Source organism: Podarcis vaucheri, assembly GCF_965113315.1.
Source record: "Podarcis vaucheri genome assembly, chromosome: 16".
Lineage (NCBI taxonomy): Eukaryota > Metazoa > Chordata > Lepidosauria > Squamata > Lacertidae > Podarcis > Podarcis vaucheri.
Genome location: NC_138754.1, coordinates 16,236,219 through 16,257,867, shown reverse-complemented (window position 1 = coordinate 16,257,867; position 21,649 = coordinate 16,236,219). Strand labels below are relative to the sequence as shown.

At 52.7% G+C, this 21,649-nt stretch overlaps 2 protein-coding genes across 5 annotated transcripts; one reads left to right on the top strand and one right to left on the bottom strand.

Moving 5' to 3' along the window:
• Nucleotides 1–768: 768 nt before the first annotated feature.
• Nucleotides 769–10,172, top strand: SNX15 (sorting nexin 15). The gene is made up of 8 exons (XM_082204323.1): nucleotides 769–974; nucleotides 2,252–2,287; nucleotides 2,822–2,942; nucleotides 3,764–3,879; nucleotides 4,280–4,523; nucleotides 7,596–7,760; nucleotides 8,893–9,153; nucleotides 9,851–10,172. Exons 1-8 carry the CDS (start codon nucleotides 876–878, stop codon nucleotides 9,955–9,957), a joined length of 1,149 nt encoding a protein of 382 aa, XP_082060449.1. The 5' UTR covers nucleotides 769–875; the 3' UTR covers nucleotides 9,958–10,172.
• Nucleotides 10,173–15,578: 5,406 nt separating this feature from the next.
• Nucleotides 15,579–21,349, bottom strand: LOC309521620 (uncharacterized protein). 4 transcript variants are annotated; one of them, XM_082204333.1, is made up of 3 exons: nucleotides 20,105–21,349; nucleotides 16,890–17,892; nucleotides 15,579–16,199 (listed from the first exon to the last, which is right to left on the bottom strand). In XM_082204333.1, the coding sequence occupies exon 2, from the start codon at nucleotides 17,875–17,877 to the stop codon at nucleotides 16,912–16,914; it is 966 nt and encodes a 321-aa protein (XP_082060459.1). In that variant the 5' UTR covers nucleotides 17,878–17,892; nucleotides 20,105–21,349; the 3' UTR covers nucleotides 15,579–16,199; nucleotides 16,890–16,911. The 4 variants fall into 4 exon arrangements, with proteins under 4 accessions (XP_082060459.1, XP_082060460.1, XP_082060458.1 ...); XM_082204334.1 differs by having other exon boundaries at nucleotides 15,579–16,187; XM_082204332.1 differs by having other exon boundaries at nucleotides 16,955–17,892.
• Between the last annotated feature and the right edge of the window lie 300 nt (nucleotides 21,350–21,649).

Below are 21,649 nucleotides of genomic sequence, written 5' to 3'. Positions count from 1 at the left end.
GCCCACCCCCTACTGCCTATTTTTGGGGCCCATCCAGATATCTAGATGCTGACATGCTTTTGATTATTTTTAAGTGTATTAGACTACTATTTTTAAGTGTATTAGACTACTAATTGATAACTTTAATATTTATTGTATACCATTTAGAGAGGTTTACTATGAGTGGTATATGACATTTTGTTAAATAGCAAGTAAATAAAAATAAGAGAGTAAATGACAGGGCAGGAACAAGGGAGATGAATGTGAGAAGAGAGGGAGGGATGGTCTGGAAATCCAGGGGAATGACAAAAAATGCAAAGGAAAGAATGGGGACACACACACACCCACACACACCCCTCTGCTAGTCCATATTTCATTGGTGATACTATTTGTCTAAGAGGGGAAAAGGTAATTTTAATATTCAAATTTTTGCAGGGAAAAAATCCCCGCTCCTCTATTTGTCCTTAAAGAAGCAACTTAAGCTAGTCCTCCTTAAACCTCAGGCGCCTCAGCCTCCTGCAAACGTGGTCCCCTTGGAAAGACAGATGGAGCTTCCTTCTCGCAGGATTGACTGCCCACTCCAGGCTTACTATGCAAAACGTGTCCAGCATAAACTCTGCAGGCCCAGTGAGCCCCACCCTATTCTGCTCCCTTAGTCTTGCAGCAGGACGCAATGCGCGTCGGGCACTTTGCAGAGGAGCCCTGACGTGTGCTGTCCGGGCTTGCACTTGGAAGACGCTCCCTCGTCCCTGGAGCATTAGGCGATGGGAGCGGCCAACGGACCGCGCATGCGCACTACAGGGGGAGTCCGGGCGCCAGAAGGAAAGGAGGGCAGGAGCCGCCCAGCCCGGCGGTCCTGGATTTAAAGGGGCCGCAGCGCCCGGAGGGGCGGCAGGATGTCCCGCCGGGTGAAGGAGGAGTACCAGCGGCACTACACGGTGACCGAGCACCGCAGCCACCCTAAGGGCTACACCGAGTACAAAGTGACTGCCAAGGTGAGGAAGGGGCTGCTGCAGGGAGTGGGAGACGCCGTAGCTGGGGAGCCGCCTAGATGCTCACCGCCTAGATGAATCCGCTGCACCTGTTCGCTGGACGTCGAGCCTCTGTGCATGTGCAGAGTGCAAGCTCAGCGCGGGCAAAGGGGCGGTGGCTTCCAGCTTAGGGTGGGCTTGCTCTCCTTGCAGAGGGCTTCTGGTTCTCCCTTCTTGCTTTTACCTGGAAGTAAGCCCAACTGAGCTCAGTGGGGCTTACGTCTGAGTAGACACACAGGAAGGGCCGTAGCGCGGTGAAAAAGCGGCCGCCTTGCAAGCAGAGCATCCCAGGTTCGATCTCCAGGTAGGTCTGGGAGAGAGCCCTGCCTGCTGGCCTGAAATCCCAAAGAGCTGCTGCTGCTGCTGCCAGTCAGCGTCGGCAGTACTGAGTTGGTCTGACTTGGTATAAGGTAGCACTATTGCAGGCTACATGGCTGCAATCCTGCATGCATCCCTGTAAGTTTCATTGAACTCTTGAATACATCCCGGTAGAAGAACAGCTCCCATCCTCTCTCCTTAACCTGGAAATAATAAGGACCGCCTTCTGGCCCAGAGTGGGCCTCAGCTCTGGCATTTGTGCCCACACCTTGCTCTCTGCTCCACCCTTGGGGGTTCAGCTGTGTCTCAGGAATGGCAGAGAGCTTTGGATACTGGAGACCCATAAAACAGGGAGTAGGGGGAGTCTGTTGGGAGAACCTGAGAAGAGCTTTCTGGATCAGGCCACGGCAGGCCCATCTGGCCAGCATCCTGTTCTCACAGTGGCCAACCAGTTGCCCCAGAGAGAAACCTGCAAGCAGGATTCGAGCCTCTTATTCCTTGACTGCTAAGCTTACTCAGGAGTCTTTGGTGAGGTACCTTATCAGAAGCTTTTCGAAAGTCCCAAATACACTATGTCAAAAACAGATGAATCGAGATGCTTGTTGTCCCTCTCAAAGAACTCCCAATAGGTGCGTGAAACAGGTCTTACTCTGGCGAAAGCCATGCTGGCTCTGCTTCAGCGAGGCTTTTTCTTCCCTATATGCCTGGTTGGTTTATCTTTTAAAAATATTTTCTGCCAGTTTTTTGGAGACCATAGAGATCGCAGTGCACACTCCACCCCAAGGAAGATGCCCCAAGGAAACCCCACCTTCCTGGGTGCAGGAGGAAAAGAACGTGCCCCCTCCAACACACACACACACACCCCTTGCTGGCTGCAAATCCCTTGCTCATGCTCAAAATCTCACTTTTTGTCCCCTTTCCAGTTTGTCTCAAAGGTGAACCCAGAAGATGTCAAGGAGGTAAGTCCTTGCTGGGTGACCCAGGCGGGGTGGGAGGGTGGGCCTTGCCAGCCGCTTCAGAAATGTCAACCATTTTGTTTCTGCCCTGTCATGGCTCCAAGGAGCTCAAGACAAAGTTTCACAAAGCAGGTGGTACCCGGGGGCAATGGGATTACCTAGGGTGATTCTAGGATGCCAGAGTGCTGGTGGTGCACATATCTCCCAAACTTGGGTCAGGTTCCTCGGTTCTGTTGAGTTAATTAAACAAAGTGGTGTTTAACTGGATTTCGAACAAATGTGAATTAACGGTTGCTGTTTGGGATTTTGTCCTCAGTGGTTCATGCAAAGTGCTATTCTGAGCAGTACTTTCTGAAGGATAGGGTAGCGAGCGCCAGGGAGGAATTTGTGGGACCCATAATATTTGGGAACTACTGGTGTAGGCAGTATTTAGCTGCAGTAGGTGGGCCACTGGTCGGACTCAGAGACAGCTTTGTAGATTTTCCACAGGAGAGAGGGCACTCCAAGCACGGTCCTCATGCCTCTTCCTTCCTACAGATCGTGGTCTGGAAACGGTACAGTGACTTCAAGAAGCTGCACGGGGACCTGGCGTACACGCATCGCAACCTCTTCCGTCGACTGGAGGATTTCCCCCCCTTCCCCAAGGCTCACGTCTTTGGTGAGGGTTTCCAGCTGGGTGGGAGATGGGCAGCTGCTGGGTTGAGCCAAAAGGGTGGGAACATCTGATCTGACATCCCATCCCCATGGTGGTCAGCCAGACGCCCCTTCTGGGAAGCCCCTGAGCAGGAGCCAAGCAAAATATGGAATTGGAAACATGGAATTGGAAAGCACCCCCCCCCCCAGTGTCATTTTGTCCAACTCTCTGCAATGCAGGAATCCCAGCTAAAGAATCTCTGACAAATGGCTGCCCAACCTCACTTTAAAAACCTCCATTGAAGGAGAACTCACCACTTTCAGAGGGCGTCCCTCCCACTGTCAAAACAGCTCCTACCCTCAGAAAGTTATTCCTAATGTTTAATTTAGCCGGGGTATCTTTTTTCTTGCCATTTTAATCTATTGGTTCTGGTCCTCCGCTCTGGAGAAGCAGAAAACAATCTTCCATGTGTCAGCCCTTCAGTCTAGGACCTGAACTTGTGATTCCCAGTAATCTGCTTTTTAAAACCATTTAAATTGGGGGGGGGGAATCACAATATCTTGGGGTAGCAAATTCCACAGCTAAACTATGGAAAGGTGTGCCTCATTTTGTCTGCCCCAAATCTCTCATCGTTAAGCCCTACCAGATTCCATTTTTGAGGGTCTGCAGCTGAAAGTTTTGGGTTCTGATGATTTTTTGCTAGGCCAGAAAAACGGAGGCCTCTTGTGCATTGCTTCAGGGTCGTTGTCGCTGGTACACAAGAGCAGAGCGGTGTGTGTGTGTGTGTGTTCTCTGATCCCCTCTCACACACACACATGATTTGAATCTGTTCCTCTTCTTTGCAGGCCGATTTGAGCCTGAGGTGATTGAGGAGCGGCGGAAAGCAGCTGAGGTCATGCTACGCTTCACTGTGGACATCCCAGCCTTGAACAACAGCCCTCAGCTGAAGGAGTTCTTTCGGGTATTTTTGTCCGGGCAGGTTTTATTTATTTATTTATTGCATCTATTTATTTATATCCCCCCCCAAAAGGTGCTTCAGGTTGGTGGCCATCTCTGCCTCCTGTGGGAGGGAGTTCCGTAGTTTAACTCTGTGCTGTGTGAATAAGGAAACACATAGTTAATGGGCCCACCAAGACACCCCCCACCCCCACCCCAATTTCCAAGTGGTATCCCTGCCCACTGCCACTACCACTCTAAAAATGGGAAAGCCATCTTTGGAGTTGTGTTCCTGGGTCCCTCCTTGGTTGCAAAAGTGGCACTGGGTCCTTGCCTGAAGTTTTGCCCTGGTCCTCAAATAAAGGAACCCCCCCCCCCCGCCCAGCCGACATTTGGACCCACTCTCTGCTGCTTCTGTCTTGCAGAGTGGGGAGGGGAGGAGACCTCTGGAGACCCGCGACCTGCCCTCTCTGCCTCCCCCTCTGATCCCAGTGCCGCCATCCTCGGAAGGAGTGGAGCCAGCGGAGGATGCTCTGGGATCTGTGGATGAGCAGGTGCTCCTGGACTCCAAACAGGGAGGCCTGGATTTGGAGCAGCAGAACCCTGATGTTGCTCCGGAGGCAGCGAGCGAGGAGTGTGGTGCCCTGCAGCCCCGAACGGAGGAGGAAGGTACAGCCTTCTAGAGCTTCAGGAATAAAACGAGACAAGTTGTGGATCTGGTTTGCGTTTTGTTTTCCTCATGGAGAGAAAGGCACTCTGCACATGCTCAGGCGCGGTATTTAATTTTTTCCTTACTTGAGCAGAGAACATGATAAGGGTGCGTATTTTTGGAGAGGAGATGGGTAGGGCAACTAGGAGACATTTCTTCTTCTTTTCCCGTCCCTTCTCCCTCTCCTCACCCCCAGAGGGAGCAGTGGGGGCCCTTGCAATGGTGGGGTGCTGGTGGATTTAAAACAGCTGAACCTATTAACAGCCTGAGGGCCACAACCTTATGTAGCTAACCTTCCAGGGGCCACATTTCAACAGTGGCAAAAGTGGGGCTGGCTGGAGATTTGGATAAGATTTTTAACACTGCCCATTTGGGTAAGGAAGGCAGGGGGCGTGTGGCCCTGGTGGTCCTCCTTGACCTCTCAGTGGCTTTTGACACCACTGGTGTCCTTCTGGAGTGACCTGGGCAGGTGGGAGATGGAGGGTGCTGCCTTGCAGAGAGGTTCTGTCCCTACCTACAGGGCCACTGCCAGAAAGTAGGAGAGGGTGACCCAGCTCCATGGCTTCTGGGCTTTTGCCTGTCTCCCACACTTTTTAACACCTGTATGAAACCCTTGAGGGCTGTCACCTGGGGATTGGGAGCAGATATGCTGGTGGCAAACACCTGTATCTCTCCATATCATCAGGAGGAGGAGAGGCTGGGCAGGTGTCTGCTGGCAGTGATGGACAGCTTGGGGACCAATAAACCGAGGCTGAAACCTGTAAGGATAGAAGCATGGTGGCTGGGCAGTTCCAGTGTCCAGGAATTAGGGGTATTTCCTGGGAGGGGTTGCACTCCCCCTGAAGGGCCAGATTGGCCTCCCGGGGGATACTCCTAGATTCCAAATTGTCCCTGGACTCCCAAGTGGCTTTTGCAACCAGGAGCGCCTATACCTGTCAAGGCTTCGGAAAAGCTATTCCTCCCCCTGTTGCAGCAAGAGCAGAGAAAATAAGGTAGAGTCCTTTTTAATGAGTTTATTCAATCATAATACAGTGGTACCTCAGGTTACATACGCTTCAGGTTACAGACTCCGCTAACCCAGAAATAGTACCTCAGGTTAAGAACTTTGCTTCAGGATGAGAACAGAAATCGTGCTCTGGCGGCGTGGCAGCAGCGGGAGGCCCCATTAGCTAAAGTGGTGCTTCAGGTTAAGAACGGACCTCTGGAACGAATTAAGTACTTAACCCGAGGTACCACTGTAAAAAGTTAAAGGGACCCCTGACCATTAGGTCCAGTTGTGACCGACTCTGGGGTTGCGGCGCTCATCTCGCTTTACTGGCCGAGGGAGCCAGCGTACAGCTTCCGGGTCATGTGGCCAGCATGACTAAGCCACTTCTGGCGAACCAGAGCAGCGCATGGAAACGCCATTTACCTTCCCACTGGAGCGGTACCTATTTATCTACTTGCACTTTGATGTGCTTTCGAACTGCTAGGTTGGCAGGAGCAGGGACCGAGCAACGGGAGCTCACCCCGTTGCGGGGATTAGAACTGCCAACCTTCTGATCGGCAAGTCCTAGGCTCTGTGGTTTAACCCCCAGCACCACCCGCGTCCCATGGTACCACTGTAGTGAGAGACAAAAGAACGCAGCAAGCCTTAACAATGGTGTTGCTCCAAACTGGGCTCCTCCTCCCTCCTTCCTAGCAACAGCATCTCCCTTTACGGTGTCCACTTGTGGTCAAACGCCTTTGATTCCTTTGTTCCTGCACTCTTAACGAACCCCGCCGAGTTCTGGGAGAAGGGGGGTCAGAAATACCCTCCGATGACAACGTGTCACCTGGCTGCCCTGCCACAATTCCCACCTCCTTCTTCTATCCCTTCCCAACTCTTCTGTTCATCTGAGCTGTGACTTTCCACAGTAAAGGTAAAGGGGCAAACCAGAGCAGTGCACGGAAACGCCGTTTACCTTCCCGCCGGTGTGATACCTATTTATCTACTTGCACGCTGACGTGCTTTCGAACTGCTAGGTTGGCAGGAGCAGGGACCGAGCAATGGGAGCTCACCCCATCGCGGGGATTCGAACTGCCGACCTTCTGATCGGCAAGCCCTAGGCTCTGTGGTTTAACCCACGGCACCACCCGCGTCCCTGTGACTTTCCACAAACCCCTTCTATAAATCGATGCTACATCCCTCTTCTCCTGCAGCATCATAAAGGGGGTGGGGGGGAATGATCCATCTCACCCTCGAGTACAATCCCTGACGATACCCAGCTGAGCCAGATTTGTGGCCAGTCCCAGATCAGGACATCCTGGTCCCAGTTGTCCACACTCTAGTGACCTCCTGCCTGGACTGCTGTAATGCAGCCTATATGGGATTTATCTCAGCAGTTTCCAGACTGGATGTGAGCCGCCGCAGGCTGTACCTTTTATGGTGTTCACCTCCCAAAGGAGGCCTCCGTTAAGGCTTAGCTTGTAAGGACTCATGAAGGTGAGTCGTTACAATGACGTGGGGGGGGGCCTTGTGCCTCTTGGAACTGGATAGGAGGGGGAAATCTGACCTCTGACTGGCGCACTTTCTCTGTGCACGTCCAGAGTGTGCCGTTCCTTCCCCCAGTCTGGCCAGGACCTCCTCTGTAGCCCATTTGTCTCAGAGTGCTGAGTGGGCCATTGCAAAGCCATGGCACTCTAGGCCATGGGTAGGCAAACTAAGGCCCGGGGGCCTGGATCCGGCCCAATTACCTTCTCAATCGGGAATCTGTGTGTTTTTACATGAGTAGAATGCGTCCTTTTATTTAAAATGCATCTCTGGGTTATTTGTGGGGCCTGCTTGGTGTTTTTACATGAGTAGAATGTGTGCTTTTATTTAAAATATATCTCTGGGTTATTTGTGGGGCATAGGAATTGGTTCTTTTTAAATATATATAGTCTGGGCCCCCCACAAGGTCTGAGGGACAGGGGACCAGCCCCCTGCTGAAAACGTTTGCTGACTCCTGCTCTAGGCGTTTTCTGGGTTGGGGGTTATCAATGCCTTGCACTGATCAGTGTCCCCTCCGCAGGGAGGCCCTCCTCGCCCGAGAAGTGTGATGACGAGGCCTTGGATGCTCTCTTTGCCTTTGGTGGTGACGAAGAGGAGGAGGAAGGCGAGAAGGGTCTGGGGTCGCCCTCCCGCGGCCCCTTGTCGCTCCAGGAGTTAGCCCTGTTTGATCCCTTCTCAAAGGAAGGTAGGTGGGTTCAAACACCAAGCGGGGGGGGGGAGCCCCTGGACCATGCAGGATATAGGTAGCCAAGTTGCAGGGTCCCTCCCCATTTCTGAGCACTGACCCGGTTCCAGGAAGATGAACAGCGAGCAGAATTGCATTGTTGGGATTTTAGTTTTTCTGTACTGTTGCCACGATGCTTGGCAGTGGAAAATATTATGGATGGAGCAAGCACATGGCTTGCAGGGTACTCCTGGTTACATCTTAGGGGCCAAATCATCATCCTTGGTTTGCCAGCTACGGCCGTTCCTGGTCAAGGATAGCCTGACCACTGTATGTGAAGCTGGACTACTGCATTGTGCTTTGTGTGGGGCTGCCCTTGGGCCTGGTTCAAACACTCCAGCTGGGGCAGAATGCAGCAACTGGACTGCTGATGGGAGCATCTGACCAAGAACATGTGACAGCCTTGTTAAAACAGCTGAGCCTGGTTCAAGGCCCTTTTATTAATTTACAAAACAACTTTCATCCACGGTACTTCAGGGACCACTTGGACCCTTATATCCCAGTTTGACCACTGAGGTCATCCACAGGAGTGTTGCTGGTCATTCCCAGAGCTGCCAAGGCTCATTTGACAACAAGAAGAACCTGAGCCTTCAGTGTTGTTGGCCCGGTCCTGTGGAACTCCCTGCCACTACAGATTCAGCAGGCGCCTTTTGTGCCAACTTTTAAATGCCTGCTGGAGACTTATCAATTCCACTGTATCTGTGTAGGCAATTAAAAGTGCATCGTTCTGCAATGGTTCATTGAGATCTGTTTTTAACTTTTTAATAGTTTCATTGTACGGTTTTGTTTTTATTGCCGTAAGCCAGGCATCTCCAAAGTCCGTTTTGGGGTCCTAATCAGGCCCGCTGGCTGGTTTAATCCGGCCCCAGGGGTAAAATCCTAAAAAACAACAACTCAACAACTTCAATCCTAAAAAAAGCTCAACTTTGGTCGGCCCTTATGGCCCTTCACTTCATCACACACTCTTTGAAAAGTTTGGACACCACTGCCGCAAGCCGTTGTGATTTTCTTTTCTTTTTTTCAAAAGCTGCAGTGGTGTGCAAATGTTTTTATAAGTTAATAGATAAATAACATTTTTCTTTGTTCTGTCCAGACCCCGGTGCAGCCAGCCTCTCCCACGAGGAAGAGCTGGCTGCTCTCGCTGCCTCAGGACATGGACCAGCGCCTTCTGCCCCCAGCGCAGGAGCGGGCCAGGTAGCCCAGGAAGGAGCTGCTGCATCGGACCCAGGCAGTTACCTGCCGTTGGCCACAGAGCGCATCAGGCAGGCCTTGGAGAGTGAAGCTGCCAAAGACTACAAGGAGGCTTTCTGTGGCTACCGGAGCGGCGTTGACCTCTTGCTGCAGGGACTGCAAGGTAATGGGCAATGCCTGGTCCCCAAACTATATTCCAGCTCCCCTCCCCCTGGGCACCTCCCCATGTGGAGGGCCTGGGAATTGGTCCCCAAGAGTCAGAGAAACAAGTCCATGTGGCTTCTAGGAAGTCAGCCCATTTCAACTCGCTGAGGCTTGCTTCCAAGTAAACGTGGCTGTAAACTTTGCCTTTTCAAGGTCTTTGAGGGGATCCTGCCCCCCCCCAACCTCACTTTAATCTCCTTTATTTATTTCAAAAGATTTATATACTGGTTGATTGCAAGAAGAAACCTCAAAAATTGGGGGGGGGGGTTTATAATTTTTGACCTGCCAATTTATCACGAATCACGTGTGGGCGCGCGATGCAAATATCACAATGCAGTAAAAACACATGGAGCCCACCCAATGCCTCTACATAGCTCCAACCTTATTTCAGACATCGTGATATATCAGTATATTGCCATGCTTATATATCGCGATGATGAAAACCAGATGTCGCCCAGCCCTAGTCATCACTGCCTGCTAAAGGCATGAGTTCCAGAGGTTTGACTATGTACTTAATTTCATCTGTCCTGTTATTCGTCTTTGGGCCTTATGCATGCAAGGGAGATTGTTCTAACTGCTAAGCCACTGCCCTCCCACCCTTCTGTTGCCAGGAGGGTTGTAGCCATCAGCCAAGACCTGCTCCTCCCTTCTTTCAGGGGACCCTGACGCAGCTCGCAGGGAGGCCGTGAAGAAGAAGACTGCAGAGTACCTCCAGAGGGCCGAGGAAATCTTCCAGCTGCACCTGAAGCATCTACAGCTGTGAGTGGGGCTTCCAAACCCCGCACTCCACCCGCAGTGGCCGTGCGTCAGTTTGGGAGCAGAATGGCCGTTTGCTTCCTCGCTGACCCACGGCCTCACTCTGGCATAAGCTGCCCGGAACAGATCCAGCCCCTTGACTTCACCCAAACCCTGCCTCACTTTTGTTGGGAACTCAGGCCGCACTGTAAAAACAATACATGTTTGTAAATCTCCTTTCCACCCGTGCGTCTTGATTTATTCCCACTGCGCCTGGTCAAACGTAGAACCTGCTGGATCAGGCCGAGGGCCTGCCTTGTCCATCATTCTTTTCAAACTGTGGCCAACCTGGTGCCTCTTCTAGGAAACCTCCATCAAACTCAGGAACTGCATGTGTGAGTTTGGGGGAAAAGAGAAAACAGCCCATGCAGGCAGCAGCAGCTTATAAATTACAGCAATAAGATTTGTTCCAACAAAATTTGATCCCCCAGCAGCTTTCCACGTTTTAAAACTTGCTTCGCAATGAATAAAACTTTTCCTTGTCACTTTCACAGGCTTATACAAGAGGCCCCGTGTATACAGAGTACACATGTTCCACGGGGCCTCTTTTAAAAGACTCACCCTGTGCAAAACTCCCTTCTCCAATAAATTATAGAGATTTATTTATCTGTTTCACTTCGTTCATTTTTTTCAGTTATGCATCCTTTTCCTGTCGGCAACTGACCAAGCCTCCCCACTGACGCCCAATTGGCTTTTATCACAACCAATGTCATTGGAACAAATCTTATTGCAGTGATTTATAAGCTATTGCCTGCACGGGCGGTTTTCTTTTGAGGAAACCTGCAAGCAGGACTTGAACACCAGAGCCCTCTCCCCTCCCGGAGGCAGAACAGAGCCATCCTGGCTAGTAGCCATCAAGAGCCTTTTCCTCCATGAATCTGTCTCATCTTCTCTTAAAGCCATCCAAGTTGGTGGCTATCACTGCCTCCTATACGTGCTGCATGAGCAAGTTCTTTTTTTAAATCTGTCCTGAAGCCTGAATCTGCCCAGGAACTCGGTCAGCTTTTGGTTCTTTTCCCACCTAGGGAACTTTAATGCAACAGAGGAGAAAGTGCATTTTAACTATTCTGCAATTTAGCTGAAATTGGGGGAAGGGGCCCTTGTGTTCCAGGGCCCAGCCTGTTCCTGCGATTGCCATCTGTTTTAAATTCAGAATTTTTGTTTGTAACCTGCCCTGGGACCTGCTAGTGAAGAGTGGGCCATACATGTTAAAGTTAATCATAATAATTAACAACAGTAACAGCCTGTAGGTAAGAGGAGCAATGGAGACCGATAGGATCCGTGTTTACTTAGAAACAAGGTCCACAGAGTTCATCAGTAGACTCCAAAGTTAAAATGTGCAGAGGGTCACATCCTTAAAATGTCTTTACGGTAAGCTATTTCTTACAAATGTTCAAGAAGAGAGCAGCAACCAGCCTATCAAAAGGACGGATCTGCTTAATCCAAGCCAAGAGGTGGTTCTTCCAGTAATTCTCCCTGGCATCACATTATAATATTCACTCTTCCAAATTTCAGAGATATCAAGTGAAAAATGCTCTATAAAAATATTAGGAGGCAGTTTTCCCCCACCTCTTCACATACCGAAGGAGGGTTATTTCGGGGGTGGGGGGAGAAGTGTTACGAGGCTTTGGGACTCCCCCTGCCCACCCAAACACACCATGCTGGGCTCTTGCCCCAAGGTAGGGGACCTGGAATTTGGGGTTGTAGTTCCTGCATTTGACAGCAGGGAGGCTAGATGGGGGGGGGGGCTGATCTTTTTGGCCTAAGGTCTGCATTCATATTTGGGTCCAACCCTGCAGGAGCTGGGGAGGGGCACAGAAACACAGGCCAAACTGACATTTCTTTCTTCTCAGTTTCAAGGGAGAAGGCTTGATAGGCCTTCTGCGTCACCAGAGTGATGCTCCAGCGATTTAACTCGTTCCAGACTGTACTTTGGGTTCTTCCTTTCTGGCACACCTTAAATCTGGCACTCATATGATGCCGGGGGGGGGGGGGTACGGGGCATGCTCTAGGGCAGCCTGTTACCTCCCCCCAGATGTCCTCAGACTACAACTCCCATCAACCCCAGCCAACAGGTACTGCCAGCCCCTGAAAACATACACACAGCTATTCCCCCACACACACACACACGAGCCAGTGGTGGTGGTGGTGTTGTGGTTAAAGAGTGTCAGACCAGGACCTGGGAGACTAGGGTTTGAATCCCCCACCCAGCCACGAAGCTCACTGCCTCTCAGCCGAACCTCCCTCACAGGGTTGTTGTGGGGATTAAATGAGGAAGGGGAGAACCATGTACGCCACCTTGATGAGCTGCTTGGAGGAAAAGGTGGAGTATAAACACAATACAGTGGTACCTCGGGTTAAGTACTTAATTTGTTCCGGAGGTCTGTTCTTAACCTGAAGCACCACGTTAGCTAATGGGGCCTCCTGCTGCCACTGTGCCGCCAGAGCCCGATTTCTGTTCTCATCCTGAAGCAAAGTTCTTAACCTGAAGCACTATTTCTGGGTTAGCGGAGTGTGTAACCTGAAGCGTATGTAACCTGGGGTACCACTGTAATAATAAAGAGCACGATTTAGGGAAGGGTGCAGATAATTCTCAGCCACCGGGCTACAAAAACAGGAGAGTTGTTTCAGGCCAAAGAAGCATGGGGCAGGGCGGGTGCCGGGCAGGGGTGTCCCCCCTCACCGCCGGCAGTCAACGGAAGCAGGGGATGGGGGACAGGGAAGCAAAACACACAGTCACAGGCACCATTTTTAAAAGCTGTTTTAATTTCTCAGGAACTCGTGGTGTTCCTTAGTGCTCCATGAGGTCTCAAGCCCCACTCCCCAGGGCCCACAAATAGCTTAGGAGTCAAAAGCGGCCCTCCAGGCCCCAATCTAACCCTCAAGGTTATCCCTAAGCCCTGCTCCAAAGTTTCATTTCTTGGCTGGGATGCATCCCTGAACTCTGGTGATGTCTGGAGGATGGAGAAGACCGGCTGTGGAAGCTTCTCACTTTTCACATAGCCAGCAGGGAGCTCACTTGCTCCACCCAATCCCTGCTCACCTGCCTCCTCCGCTCTGCCCCTCCCCCTGGCAGGTTGGGTTTGTACGCTGCTGCTGCAGCAGCTTCCTTTCAGCAATCACTGGGAGTTACGCATTAAAAGCATTTTCTCCTAAGGAATGGAGTAAGAGCCTGCTGGATCAGGCCGAAGAGTCCCATCTGGTCCAGGATCCTGTTCTCACAGTGGCCAGCCAGGTGACTCCATTAGGAAACCCGCAAGCAGGACTTGAGTTCAAGAGCAACTCTCCCCTCCTGTGGTTTCCAGCAACTGGCATTCAGACGCATTGCTGCCTCCCACCGTGGAGGCAGAGTAATGGCCATCACGGCTTGTAGCAGCCTCCTCCTCCTCTATGAATTTGTCCAATTCCCTTTTAAAGCCGTCCAAGCTGGTGGTCATCACTGCCTCCTGTGGAAAGGAGTTCCACAGTTTAACTGTGCTGCGTGAAGGACCTTGCCCTCAATCTTCCAACATCCAGTTTCTGTGGATGCCCATGACTTCCAAGGGAGGGATAAAAACTTTTCTCTATCCGCTTTATTCCCCTACCCTGCTGCGACGTGTGGGAAGACCGTGCGGCAGCAGAGACCGCAACCACTAGGGAAAACTCCTGCTTCTTTCCCTCTCAGGTCACCCCCTTTGTCCTGCTTCCTCTTCCCTCAAAGCACCTGTGGGAGCTCTCCGTACCTGGCCAACTCCAGGGATCTCTGACCATTAGGCCGCGCTGCCGGCTGGCGTCCCAACTCCAGCACGATCCTGTGCCAAGTGGCCAGAGCTGGGGAGCGAGGGCCACATGGATGAACAGCCGCCTCTTTGGGGGTCCTTGTGCCAACCTGCTTTCATTGTCGCCCAGAAAGGAGTTCATGCCAGGAAGTAAAACCCACACAATCATGGGGGGTTGTGATTCTGCACCCTACAAGCCACAGCCAAGCCAGGGAGGTGCAAACTCACCTCTTGCCGTACCACAGCTCAAAGGGTGAAGCTCATGGCCCCACTTGGAGGATAAGGGAGAACCCAGGGAGGAGGGGAAGCAGGGGTCGGGGGCCCCAATACAGTCGTATCTTGGGCGTTGAATGCCCTGGAACTTGGACGTTTTGGCTCCCGAATGCCGCAAACCCGGAAAGTGGTTGTTCCAGTTTGCATACATTCTTTGGGAACCCGAATGTCCGGCGGGGCTTCCGATTGGCTGCAGGAGCTTCCTGCAGCCAATCAGAAGCCGCGATTTGGTTTCTGAATGTTTTGGAAGTTGAACGGATCTCCCGGAATGGATTCTGTTCAACTTCTGAGGGATGACTGTATCACTTTGTGAGGAGGAGATGGGGATGGAGGTGTCCCCCAAGGGCTCCACAGACATCTGCCTCTTGCCTCAGCTTCTGATGATTGAGGGTCCCCAGAAGCCACACCCAGAGGACACCGAAGAAAGGTCACGTTCAAGCTAGTGGAGTGGGGTGTTTGGAGCTGAAGGCTTCTCCTGCAAGAGCTTCTCCCCCCCCCCTTGGCTCCGCAAAGGACCACCCCTCCCTCAGCCCCAGCCAGGGGGTGGGGTGGAGAAAGAGCTTGCTTACCTCACAGGCTTCCCCACATCATGAGGTCCCGAGTTCAGATCTGGCTCTGCTTTTGGGGGATCCGTCAGCTGACAGCAGGACAAAGAGGGGTCTAAAACAAACGAGTGGGACCAGGCAGCAAGGGGACTATTATATTTACACCTCAGAGGCTCCGTCCTTCTGCTTACCTTTCAGAGAGACAAAACCAACCCTTTTGGGCAGAGCAAATGGGAACCCAAGGACAGGAAGGTTCTGTCTCCTAACCCAGACAACCCCAGCTGTCTCTCCGCAGAAAGAACCAGACCGGGCACCCCAGCCCAGGGGCCAATCACGCCCGCACCCTCCTCTTGAGTGGTCTTTCTGTCTGGGGGGAGGAAGGCGAGGGGAAAGCATCTTACGGTAGAACCCTAACCCAGACAACCCCCCCTCTTTCCAGGCCCCTCGCTCACCCCTGCCCAAACACCCCATTCCTTCCCAGTGCCTACGCTACGAGTGCAAGAGGCCGAAGGTTCGCTTGCAGGAGTTTCGCCTTCTTCTCGGCTGGCTGGTGGCGCTGAGTCGCTTCGGGTCAGCTCTGCCTGCCCGAGGTCGCCTTCCAGAAGCAGCTGTCCACAGAAAGAGAAAGTCAATGGAGGGAGAAAAAACAGGGTTAAAAAACCGCAAGATGCCCAGCCCAGGCTGCGTTAGTCAGCCCCACAGACGGGAGCCAGAATTTGCTGCAGATTTGACAATGGTTCCCTAACTCTCCGGGCGAGACGGACGGACGGATGGAGTTAGTGGCGGCAAAGAGAGAGGCAGAGCCCAAAGAGAGGATCACTCTTGAGGGAAAGCAGAGGGAGGGAAGGCAGGAAGTAAACTTGGGGACGGGGCGATGCGGTAGATATCAGCAAGAATGAGCAATTCCCTCCCACCCCATGCAGAAAGTGGGGAGGAGGAAATCGAAGGCAGAGGCGAAGTCGGGCGGCGGCGGGGATTGGGGTGGGTGTAATTTCACGACGAGACGCGAAAGGTTCTGTAAAAGCCATTTAATGATCGACATTTAAAAAAATAAGGGAAAAAAGCAAACGAGTTGCCACGACAGGAACAAGCTCCATTAACCGATTGTACAAAGGCAACAAACAGAACAGAACAGAACGGTACCCAGGAATACAGCAGAAGCAAAAGGAGGCCTCTCTCCCCGGCTCAGGAGCCCGGCAGAGATCTGGGCGACACGGGGGTCAGAGGTTCGGCAGGCAGCAACACCACGGGGCAAGCAAAGAATTAGCCGGCAGAGAGTTCGGAGGTTGGCAAACGCCCGCTGCTCCGGGCACGAGGAGAGTTCAAAAAAGCGGGCACGTTTCTACGAGCAAAACTGTCTTCGGCTCACGGCGGGTTCGAAAGGCGGGGGTTGACGAGGCAGGCGGCGGGTCTTCAAAGCAGGTTTTTTTTTAACAAAAAGGAAACGACCGGATCAAAAAAAAAAAGAGGAAAGAGGGTGAAGGAAGAAAAAGGCGAGAGGGCAGGAAGGACGGAGGGTAGGGGGTAAAAAAAATGCAGCATCACCAACCTTGGAAGGAAGCTGGAGTAAAAAGTCAGCGTGTGATCAGCAAAGGGCCTCACAGACACTGCAGTGGCGATGCCTGCAAAGAGATCTACACAATTCAGGTGTATGCATGCATGTGTGTGTCTGTATATACACAGACGTAATAAGTGTGAATCATATATACACAGAGGTTTGCATCCTACGTACTGTATTTTGCACAGGCAAACAAAGAGACATGGGGGGTGGGCACAATCTCGGACCCCTTGCACACACACACACACCAGCCGGCCAACCAGCCGAGAGCCCACCTTGCTGGGCTGATCCCACAACCTCCCAAGCTTTCCCTTCCCTCTAACATCTGGAGGGCAACAGCTTGGCGAAGCCTGCCTTAAACAGCAGCTGCCGGCCAGGACAGACAATACTGGGCTCGTGTCAACTGTGGCCCCCCAGGGCTTGATCTGGCCCTCAATATCTTCCACAGGCCCTGCCCCTCATTGAACCCTCCGCAAATTCTTTCATCCCTGGCTAGAAGGTGTCCCTGCATACCCTCGATTGCCGGGAGAAGGCAGGGTGTGGAAATCAAATGCCCACATGCAGGGGAACGCACTGTAATAATAATATAAACTTATTATTTATACCCCGCCCATCTGGCTGGGTTTCCCCAGCACTGTAGAGCTGAAGCTCCGGAGGTGGGGTGTTTCTGAGGCAATCCCTTCTCCTGCCCACGACCCCCTGCTCCCTCCCTCCCACCCCGCCGCCACCCCCCATCCCAAGCAACCAAGGACCTCCAGAAACTTACTGCCGGAAAAGGCACACCGTGCTCAGAAGGTCTGCGCATACTGGGCGGCGTATGCGCTGGCGTACCTCTCGTAGTACTCCGCCACGTTGTAGGCGGTTCCTATGCTGTACTGGGAGTATGTGGCGGCGGCAGCAGCAGCGGCTGCGTACCCCGGCTGGCTGTAGGCCGGGTTGTAGGTCTGGTTGGCGGCGGCAGTGGCGGCAGCAGCCGCCGCCGCAGCAGCAGCGGCTGCGTAGGGGTCGGCGTACTGGGCCACGACAGCGGTGGAGGCAGCTGTCCGCCTGCCCACGGGGCTCCTTTCCCTATAGGCGGCAGGGGGAGGGGGCAAGGCCCGGTCGTAGGCGGCCCGGGCCCGGTCGTAGAGCTCGTACGAGTAGCGGTCGCAGTACTCCCTGTCATACCAGGCCCGGGGGCAGTAGGGGGTGTAGGCCGGGGGCGGGGGTGGCAGCCGCCCCCTGGAGAAGTAGTAGCTTGGGGACGGGGGAGGCGGGGTGGGCACCGCCGCTGCTGCCGCCGCCCCCTTGGCAGCCCGCAGGGAGCTGTTGCTCTTGGAAAGGGTGACGAAGATTTTCTGGTCCTCCAGAGGGGTGTCATTGAGGTTCAAGATGGCGTCCATGGCCTCCCTCTCCTTGGCCATGTGGACGAAGGCGTAGTTCTTGACGATGTCGCACTCCACCACTTTGCCGAACCTCTCAAAGAGCTGGCGGATCTGGGAGGTGGTGGCCTTGGCGGAGACGTTCCCCACGTAGATCTTGGTGGCGTTTCGGATCTTGGAGGTGGCGTATTCCACCGTCAGGTGGGCCCCGTAGAACTCGCTCTTGTGCAGGGCGCTGATGGCCTGGTGGGCCTCGTCCTCCTTCTCCATGTGCACGAAGGCAAAGTTCTTGAGGATGTCGCACTCGTTCACCTGCCCGTACTGCTCAAAGAGCTTCCTCAGCTCCTCAGCCGTCACCACGGGAGACAGGCCCCCCACAAAGATCTTCACCATGACGGGTGAATTGTGCTGAGGGCAAGAAGAAGGAGGGAAAGGGATCAGAGCAGAAGGGAAAGGCGCTCCCTTGTCCCTCTCTCATACAGAGGCATCCATTTCCCATCCCTCCCAACTGACGTCCAACAGATAAACAACTCTTTGACACCTGAAGGCAGCCCTGTTCAGGGAAAATTTCAATGGCTGATGTTTTACTGTGTTTTTAATATTTTGTTGGAAACTGCCCTGAGTTGCTGGGGCAACCCAGTCAGATGGGTGGCATATAAATACTATCATCGTCATCTCCACATCTGCAGATATCTGGTTCTTCCTCCAAGCCTTGCCTAACCTGGTGCCTCCTCCAGATGTTTTAGACTACAACTCCCCTCCAGATGTTCAGCCCAACTGAGCACATCTAGATGGCACCATGCTGGAAGACGCTGGTCAACATTGGCAGCCAGCGGCTCATCAGGGCTTCAGACATTTCTAACCCTACCTGGAGATGCTGGTGGGGATTCAACCTGATTCCTTCTACATGCCAAGCAGGGGCACTGCCCACTGACTTACAGACCCGTTCCAACTTACTGGCTGGGTTATTGAGATCGGTCATTGTTTCTTACCACATTTTGGATTGTTTAGAGAGTTGTTACATCTTGTTTTTCGTCTATTGTTATTTTAACTCTTTGAATTCCTTACATTACTTTTTTTTCTTACTGCTAATTTTATTGTTTTATCTTTTTGTAAATTGCTTTGAAGTGCCTTTTTAAAAAAACAATCAAGTGGTGTATACATTTTATGAAATAAATAAATTGTTCTAGTTGTTCAAAAGATTTATTCAACAGATCTTGGATAAGGATATTGAATGTTGGTAGTTGTAGAGGTTAGATTGTACAGGGGTCAGCAAACTTTTTTAGCAGGGGGCCGGTCCACTGTCCCTCAGACCTTGTGGGGGGCCGGACTATATTGGGGGGGAATGAACAAATTCCTATGCCCCACAAATAACCCAGAGATGCGTTTTAAATAAAAGCACACATTCTACTCATGTAAAAACACGCTGATTTCCGGACCGTCCGCAGGCCAAATTTAGAAGGCGATTGGGCCGGATCCGGCCCCCAGGCCTTAGGTTGCCTACCCATAGCACTAGGACCTGGGAGTCCAGGATCTCTGCTCAGCCATCAAACTCACTGGGTGACCTTGGGACCAGTCACTGCCTCTCTCATCCCAACCTACCTCTCAGGGTTGTTGTGAGGATAGGATGGGGAGGAGGAGAATCATGCATGCCACTTTTAGCTTCTTTGAGCAAATGCAGTACAATAGTAGCAATAATAATAAAAGTTTGCATTGTTCTGCTTATCTTTGCTTAACAGATATATTCAACAGCGATTGACTATTTTGATCTTGGTCACCGGTACATGAGATATTTTGCAATGTTCTATATCTGGTTTTTCCAAGAGATTTACCCTAAACTGCTAGGACCACAATCTGGTGGAGAAATACATGGGGTGAGTTCAGTGAGCGTCTCCCCAGGGCAGTGGCGTAGCGTGGGTTGTCAGCACCCGGGGCAAGGCAAGTAATTTGCGCCCCCTAACCCGTGGATTTGCGCCCCTTAACCCATGGATTTGCGCCCCCTAACCCTAACCCCCAGATGTTGCGCCCGGTGCGGCCGGCCCCCCCTGCACCCCCCACGCTACGCCACTGCCCCAGGGTGCCCCAATTTCCTCCCCTCGCCCCTGAGAAGCCCAATCTCCCCCACCCGCCCAGCACCCCACAAGGTTTGCAGAGCCGGTGGAACCCAGGCAGACCCCTCCCCACCTTCTGAACAGCAGAGCAGGAATGTTGGGGAAAGACCCCGCCCCCAAATGTCACCCTCCAGATGTGCTGCTGGCCTCCAATGCCCTCCAGCCCCAACCGGGGTGCAAAGATGTTGGTGATGGGAGCAGCATCTGGATGGACCACAGCGTCCTCCATCCTCGCCTTGCCGCCTGGATGCAAGGCTCCTGCTTCCCCTCGACGGGGGGGGGGGTAGGTTGTCGCCGTCTCTCGGGTCCTCCTCTGGCGGGGGAGGGCACAAGAAGGCGACCCCCACCCACCCCCACCCGGCACGTGGCTCCATCCCAGCCGCGGACCTGGGGGGTAGGGGCGGGAAAGGCAGTTTGGGGAACCGTGCATGGGGTGGGTTTTTGCACTGGGGGGGGGAGGGACTCTGGTGCGCCCCCTCCACCTCCACCCCCACCCCCGCCTCACTTACCTGCCGGTCTCCGGGATGCTCTGCAAGGCCAGATGGCCTCCCCGCCGGGCTGGGATGCAGCGGCCTAGGAGGACTGCGCCATGTTGGGCTGCTGCTCCATCACGTGGCTGGTGTGGGTGGGGGGGGGGACACACACAGACACAGAACGAGCGATCCGCTCCCGAAGCTATTCGTTGGGGAGGGGGCGCGGCTGCTCCTCCCTAAGGCAGGCTTTGCACGTGGGAACGCGCCCAGGCTTTGCACGAAGGTCGCACCAAGGTCCTGCAAACGATAAGGGGAGGCTGCTCTCTGCTGAGCGGGGGCGAGGCAGTGATGCATAGTGGTGAGAGCGCTGACCTACTAGGACCTGGCAGACGCGGGTTCAAATCCCCACTCAGCCCTGGGCGCGACTTTGGGGGCCGGTCACTGCTTCTTTGCTTAACCTACCTCACAGGGTTGTTGTGGGGTAAATTAAATGAGGAGGGGAAGAACCCTGCGCACCACACCCGGAGCTCCTTGGAGGAAAAAGGGTGGTGCTAGAAATGAGATTAATAAGGTGCCTTTCCTCCCTGAATATGGCATTCCTCACCCTGCTTCTCCCACTGTTGTTGACCTAGACTCCTTAAGTGCATTCAGACGTTTAATGCCACCTTTGATTTGATGGCTAGCTTTTGCTCTGAAGGCCGCTCAGGCAAAGACCACCACACAGGACCCTTTTGTGCAAGCGAGGGGTGTGAGCGGGAGTCAGACCCTGGGGTAGACTACTGTGGTGCATTGTTTGTAGGACTCCCCTTGAAGGTGGCCCCAAAATCACAGCTAGGACAGGCTACAGCTTCCAGGGTACTAACTGGGTCCAGTCGCTTGGCGTATGTCTCAATGCCTGCTCCTCAGAGCCTAAGAAGAGCCTGTGGGATCAGGCCCATGGCCCGCCCAGGCCAGCATCCTGTTCTCACAGCGGCCAACCAGATGCCCATTTTGTGAAACTTTCTCTCCCCTACAACTGGTATTTATCGGAATTCCAAGTAAGGAAAAATAACAGCAGAACATTTACATTGCTGAAATATATTCTTTATTTATTTAAAAACCCTTCTCCCGCTTTTCACCCTGAAGGCCTCAGGGCAGCTTACAGCAATAAAATATGCAATATTAAAACATTAAATTAAAACATAAATCGAGCCTCCAATATCTATAACCTTGAGCATTTAATATAAATAATAATTGGTTTTTTTAATAAATAAATATTTATATATAAAATAAGAGAAAGGAAAGAAACAGAACAGCTTTGACCAGGTGCCAGAAACTCTGAAGGGACAGTGCCTGTCTAACTTCTTGCGGAAGGGAGTTCCTCACAGTTGGGCCCACGGCATTTATTTGTTTATTTGTGACACGGGTGGCGCTGTGGGTTAAACCACAAGGCCTAGGACTTGCCGATCAGAAGGTCGGCGGTTCGAATCCCCGCTATGGGGTGAGCTCCTGTTGCTCAATCCCTGCTCCTGCCAACCTAGCAGTTTGAAAGCACGTCAAAGTGCAAGTAGATAAATAGGTACCACTCTGGCGGGAAGGTAA

Coding starts and splice junctions, on each gene's coding strand:
- SNX15 (XM_082204323.1), top strand. CDS start 876: ATGTCCCGCCGGGTGAAGGAGGAGTACCAGCGGCACTACACGGTGACC. Junction 2,288..2,821: donor ACCCAGAAGATGTCAAGGAG/GTAAGTCCTTGC, acceptor TCCTTCCTACAG/ATCGTGGTCTGGAAACGGTA. Junction 4,524..7,595: donor GCCCCGAACGGAGGAGGAAG/GTACAGCCTTCT, acceptor TCCCCTCCGCAG/GGAGGCCCTCCTCGCCCGAG.
- LOC309521620 (XM_082204332.1), bottom strand. CDS start 17,877: ATGGTGAAGATCTTTGTGGGGGGCCTGTCTCCCGTGGTGACGGCTGAG. Junction 16,200..16,954: donor GTGGCGGAGTACTACGAGAG/GTACGCCAGCGC, acceptor TGAATTGTGTAG/ATCTCTTTGCAGGCATCGCC.